At 37.5% G+C, this 6,582-nt stretch overlaps 1 protein-coding gene across 1 annotated transcript in view; it reads right to left on the bottom strand.

The window, feature by feature from the left end:
- Window positions 1–6,582, bottom strand: part of LOC102678231 (breast cancer anti-estrogen resistance protein 1) — a 116,733-nt gene that overhangs the window by 4,124 nt on the left and 106,027 nt on the right. Inside the window, exons 4-7 of the mRNA XM_006607923.2 lie at window positions 5,123–5,249; window positions 3,186–3,486; window positions 1,214–1,566; window positions 549–841 (exon numbers count right to left, since the gene is read on the bottom strand). Of these exons, the coding sequence (XP_006607986.1) occupies window positions 549–841; window positions 1,214–1,566; window positions 3,186–3,486; window positions 5,123–5,249 (1,074 nt within the window). The remainder of the gene's footprint in view (window positions 1–548; window positions 842–1,213; window positions 1,567–3,185; window positions 3,487–5,122; window positions 5,250–6,582) is intronic.

Genomic DNA, 6,582 nt, shown 5'->3' with positions numbered 1-6,582 from the left:
TAGAATGTTTTAAAATTTTACATTCAAAATAATTTTTTTAATAAATTATTTTTTTATTATTTTAATTTTATTACACCCTACAGAATGTCTTTCCAAATAAGAAGATCCTTCATAAGTAGTCAAATAAGCGTCACCTGAATATGGACAGTCAACGTGTTAAGATGAAAATTATTACTAGTTATAAGTGTTTGACGGAAAAAATAATTTTTTTAAGGAGATTATGAGAAAAAATATCCCGCGAGCAAGGAAATCCTCTCACAACGAAAATATAATTATAAAATAAAATTATATATAAAAAAATATATAAAATTATAAAATAATATATAAAATTATAAAATAAAAAAAATATATAATTATAAAATAAAATTATATATAAAATTATATATATAAAAATAAAATTACAATATTTCAACTGTTTTTACAATGATCTATGTAAAAAAAGTTGTATCCCAAAAATTCGATAATTCTGTATATATATATATATATATAGTTGCCCTCTTTTTCTCAATTGTGCCTAGCCAGAAAGCGTGGTTCCGTTGAATGTTCACCTGAATGAAACTGGCGACCTGACGAACGTCTTCCGTGAGCGCCCGAGCGCACGCGATCAGCTGATCGAGCGGATCCGGTTGCGCCGGTGGCAAAATGGTGGAAGGTGGGCCGTTAGTCGGCGTCGGGGCATCGCCACCCCCGCGACACAGCTTGCTCGCGTCCCATTCCATCGCGTCGAGCTCGGTGGCCGCTTCCTGCACGAGCTTGTCGGAGTCGCGGAGAGCCTTGACCAGGGGCCGCAGTTTCGTGGCCAATCCCTTGTCCGGCGCTTTCCCCGCATTCCCAAGTGTGCCTGAATCCAGAAAATGCAGAAAATGAGAAGAATAATAGAGATTTTTCTCTATGATAATTGACGATAGCTTTGTTCCAAGATATTCAGAATTGGAGAAATTTTCGATAATCGTTAGATGAAAGAAGGAGAAGAAGAAGGAGAGGATAAAATCAGGCTTCATATATAAAAAGAAAAATAAAAATTCGTTGGTTAACAAGCATTGCATTACAACGATGTAAGATACAACAATGAAATTTATCCATTAAAATTTAATTAATTATTTTATTGAAGAAGAGAACATCTTGATCTTCAGTTTGCATTCAATAGATTAATCTAAGCAGTTATTGCAATGGACAGAGAGATAGAAGAAGATTGAGAATCTGTTGGGATTACCTTCGGCAAATTCAGCCAGATCGTGCAAAGACGTTCTGAGTCTGAGGGCGGCGAGCCTAAGATCCATCAACGTGGCGTCTAATCGCTGAGGCGTTCTCCATACGGGGCTGACGAATCCTAATAGCCTCGCTATCGCGGCGGACGCCTCGCTCTGCAGCCTTTGTAGGCCTTCCAAAGCGGAGTCCAGCTCCAGAGGAAGCTCCTTGCTGACTGGAACGTCGTAGATCTGCTGGGTTTGCGGCGGGGGTGGAGGTGTAGGTGTTTTGGGCACGGGCGTATTGTGCCGGGACGGTAACGAGGATGCTGGAAGACGCGATCTAGGTACATCGTAATCCGGAGCAGCCAAGCTGGATCTGAAACGGAAATCGCCTTTTGTTAGCATAATCTCACTGTTTCTTCTTCTGTTCACGAGCATCGTTATATTCTTAGCATTCTTGCAATTACAATTTTTGAAAAATATTATTCGATCGTTGAACATCGTTCGTTTTTAATCCATCTAATTGCACGAAATATTTTAGGTGGAATTATTATTTCTATTCCAGTTTCCCTTCCGTTGGCGTTGATTAATAGCGCTCGGTGGTCAGAACGGCCCCTCTAATGGTTAAACGAATGGAAAACTTTGAAACGAGTTGAAACCGAATGGAAATAGGGTTTGGATGGCTGGTTGGAACGGTCAGCGTTTTTCAAGCGATAAAATTCACCCGAGTTCTTTTTCTTTGTTTCGCGAGGAATGAGAGAGCATCGGCTGACAAAACGGTGGCAAAAAACGTTTCACGCTCGAGTGAGCAGATGGCGACGCATTAAAGTAAAGTAATATTTTACAAGCGAAAGTTACTACGCTAACATCGTTATATAAAAATAACAAACAAATATCGCAACGTACGTAAGTTAACGATGTTTGTATTAAATAATTCTCTCGTTATTTTTCATCGTAATATTACGATCATTTCGTCCATTATATTTTATACTAACTCGAAATCATGGGGGAAAAAATCATCGTTCTCTTATTCTGAACCGTAAACGGAGCCGATTTCTCCGAAACTGTAGTAGGAATGACCGCTGTTTTGGCACAGGTCCGGTATTTAAGTTCAAGCTCTAGAAATAAATCACTTCCTAGCAGCCGCATGTCTCGTTACGCTAGCTAATGCGTATAAAGTTCAACGTACTCGATGTTGACGCCTCGAACGTTCACGGCTGATAGTTACCGCAAACAAAAACGAAATTGCCTTAACGAAATACCAAAACATCAAAAGCTACACGGTACACGGTTTAATTTCAATTGCATTGACCGTTAATAAAATGGCTAGTTACGAGGAAAGAATTTTAGAGTTCCTAAAGCGTAGCTCGTGATTATACAGAAGAAGTGAGATGCTAAATATAAAGGTAATGCGGCTCTGGTATTTAACGTTGAAACGTGTACCGTTGATTTATACTCCCCTGTGAAATTTAACGCTTGAATAATTTTGACGGAGATGGTAATTTAATCGTGATTTTATTTCATTGTTTTGTAACGTTGGCGAAAATCGTATTTTTGTTCAACGATAAATTCTCTCTCTTTTTTTTTTTCTTCGTTTCTGATAGTAATTAATAAAAATATTTTGTTTGCAATTATTACACGTGTTTGTAGAGTGCAAACAAGTGTACAATACCTGCTGCGTATACGTTTTTAATAAATTTACAAAGATACACCGAATTTATGTTACCCGCGGTCGGTATAATCGTTCGTGTGCCTAGTAATTTAAATGAACAGAAGAAAAAGAATAATCGACGCGAAGGAAAAATATCATGAGAAAACACTGGAAACGACTCTGTTATCGAGGCAATAACGTTACAAACGACACGTCCATAAACCGGATCGTCACGTATCGGCTCATTAAACCCCTCATCGAACGTTTCATCCCCGTTTAGACGACGATGAAACAAAGAAAAGGATGATAGCCATTCGTGTTACATTCCCGTGAGGATCACGTACCGATTCGATCCGCTGAGGGATCCATCGTTGGTGAGACTGGACGCCGAGCTGCTTGGGGTGAGGGGTTGCAGAGGCCTGGGCACGTCGTAGCAATCGAGAGGCGTCACGCCCGATCCTCCTGAGCAGTTCGAGATCGGCGTGCAGGAGGTAGGCGGCCTTGGGATGTCGTAGCACGAAGGTGCAGGGCTCGGACTGCTCGCAGGCGATGGAATCACGGGGATGGCTCGTGGTGGCACGTCGTAACAATCGCTCACGTCGCCACCGTTGTCCACGGAATTCCTGCTGCTCGTCGTGTATCGGCCTGCGCAGATATATATATTTCTTATTCCTCTACTCGTAAACGATTCTCTCTCTTTTTTTTTTCTTCGTTATTACTGATAGTAATTAGTAAAAATATTTTATTTTAAGTTCTCTACGATTATTAACGATTAACCACTGCTCGAATTTCTCGTTTATAAAGAGAAATCTCCATTCTATCTATTGTATTCCCCTTTTTTTCTTATCCACGTTTACAAGGAAGGATGCACCGTGTAGATATCTTGTTTATGCGTGTTCTATCTCCGAACGATTCTTTCAAGAATCGCGTGTGTTGATCGATCGAGAGGAGAGGCAATTGGATAGGAAATTACCAAGTTATCTTGCGGGGCCTCGACTCGATCTTTAGAGATTGCTGATCGACGGTTCTCCCGTCGACCGACTGACCCCGTTCCACCCGTGTTTTCCTTTTAAAAAAAATTCACCAACCGTGAACAATGGTATCTCGATCGGTGGAAATACTCGGCAAATAAATTAATACGGCATTGTACACTGTTTCAAATAATCGATAATAATTTAACCGAGCTTTATTATCGTGCACACTTAGATTCGACTTAAAATTTTTCGAATAATGCGTGTGGAAACATATCTTTTTTTTTTTATTTTACGTGTAAAAAAAGAAAAAGAAAAAAAAAATACCAGTATTCTCTTTCGAACAATTGTGCGAACAGCAATTTTTATTTAACTTTCTCGAAACACAACCTTATGAATTATAACCCGGCGCACAATACATCTTACGCAAATGGACAATAAAAATTTTTCCAACCAACGTTATTATTGATCTTCCGATAATATTGAGACGCGCGCGCGCGCGCGCGCGGAAAGTTTTTTTATTGCAAATATTGTAAGACCGCGTGTATATTCACGATCCTTTGTTGGTTTTTGAATGGAGATGGAAATTGTACTCGCAATAACAATTCGTTTTTAATGAAAGGATTCCGGGAGGTTCGGCCCATTCGAGGAAATATCGATTCTCAATAAACGCTTTCTATAGAAATATCTTGTTCTCCAATCGAATGTCCAATAAACAAAAGTAAAATAACAACCGATTAGAACCGATTAACATAATTGCTTTGTCGAAAGGGTAAAATTTTTCGAACATTTCTTTTCTTCTCGAAACCGAAGGACGTATCTTACGAGACGTTCTTACAATCGGAACAATGCGCATGCGCCGAAAGAACGCAATTCGTAATTAAAAAAACGTACGGCGAGCGAAAACGAGATTCTGCACGAAAAAATGGTGGATATAAATGAAAATACATATATACGTGTTTGTTATTTATCCGAAACGAGATATCGATATTGAAATATTAAAATATTATATATTTATCCAGCAAGATGATGTACAATTTTATTTTCTATTGTATTTTATTACTTTCGTTTAAACGAAATATTAAAAGTCTCGATCGAAAGTATAACGGGTCTGATTCTATAATCATCAATGATTATTTTATTTTAATAAACGGAACGAAGGAAAAAATTAAGAGAGAACGTTTCTTAAAAAGAATATTGCGAGGAATATTTTGTTTTAGAAATACGTTTCTACTTTCAGCGGGAGGTTGAGGAATTTGTATTGAAGTTGTTACGTCGTTAGCGGAACAAAACGAGGGGTTGCTACGCACCTGAGTTGTGTAAATGCTCGTTATTCGAGTTCAAGGGTGAATCGTGCCTGGAGGGTGGAGCAGGACTTCCTCGGCTCGCTGGAAGATCGTAAAGGTACACGTCGCCGCATTTCTGTGGCGTCACCACCTGCGCAAAAATCATCGAATTATTATTAATAATTGCTCGAAAATTATAATAGAATAATCGATCGAAAATTATCGGCGTGTATTAAATAAAGGAAACAATTATTATGGATTAAAAGTATATATATTTGTTTATCGTTCTCTCACAAATTTTTAAACATCTTTTCAATCATCATGACGTGTACGAGATACGTTGAAAATATTTTTTTAACGAATTAAGCAAAACAATTATTATGGATTAAAAGTATATTTATCGTTCTTAAATTTTTAAACATCTTCTCAATTATCATCACGTGTGAGATATATCGAAAATATTTTTTTAACGAATTTTTATCGATAATATTAATACATCATAAAACGTGGATTGGCTTCGATGATCAAGAATCCATAATTTGAGAAAATTTGCATATTCTGATTGCTTTGCCGATCACTACGAAAATTCTATGCATCCTCCAAATAGATTCGGTCCATTAAACCTTGATTAATCAACGAGCTGTGAATATCATGTTGATGAATGATGCTAAATCGTATCAGAACTTTATCAATAACGCATCGTAGCGTTAATCCTCGTCAATAAATCGCTAATCATAAATTTTCACGTGTATAAATCACGAATTGAACGAATTCATCGTCGATAATTCAAGAAAAGATTCGATATTATTGTACATCACGATATATAAAATTTTAAACAAATCGTGAAGATATATGATTGAACATCGTCGCAAGAGAATCTTGAATCTCGAGAGAGAATTAACTGCAGAAGGAGAGTGGGGAAGGAAGATCGTTCAGAAAAATTGTCTTCGAGAAGTTTAAAAGGGAAATTCGCGAGCCAGGGTGGATTATTTTCATAGATTTGAACGAGAGTTGCCAATGAATTTATCGAATGCCAATCAGCGGCTGCTCCCTTCCCTCGATTTTCGAACTGGGGCCCGAGGAGGTTTCTTCGACTTTTTCTCCCCCTCCATTCGAGAGCTTAATTGCAATACTCTGTTTAATTGAGTTTCCCCGCGAAACGAATCCGAGACTCTCGACTCTTCTTCGAAAAAAAAAAAATAATAAGGAAAAGCATCCTTTTGCGAGATGAAAGAATTAAAACGAGAAAATATGTAATAAAATATTAATATAAGGTTTGTAATACTGTTGAATTAGAACGCTCTTTTAAACATTTTCTCTACAATTAACTTTTTCAACGCTTCGTATGTTTAGAAATATAAAATATATATATATAGAAGATGACCATCGAAAATTAGAATTTTCTTTTGAAAATTTTCTACGATTGAAAAATTCTAGGATTAACTTTTTCAACGCGTCTTATGTTTCTTATGATCGAAAATTAG

Source organism: Apis dorsata, unplaced genomic scaffold (assembly GCF_000469605.1).
Source record: "Apis dorsata unplaced genomic scaffold, Apis dorsata 1.3 scaffold_23, whole genome shotgun sequence".
NCBI lineage: Eukaryota > Metazoa > Arthropoda > Insecta > Hymenoptera > Apidae > Apis > Apis dorsata.
The sequence above is the reverse complement of the archived record's forward strand: the minus strand, read 5'-3'. Positions and strand labels throughout refer to the sequence as shown.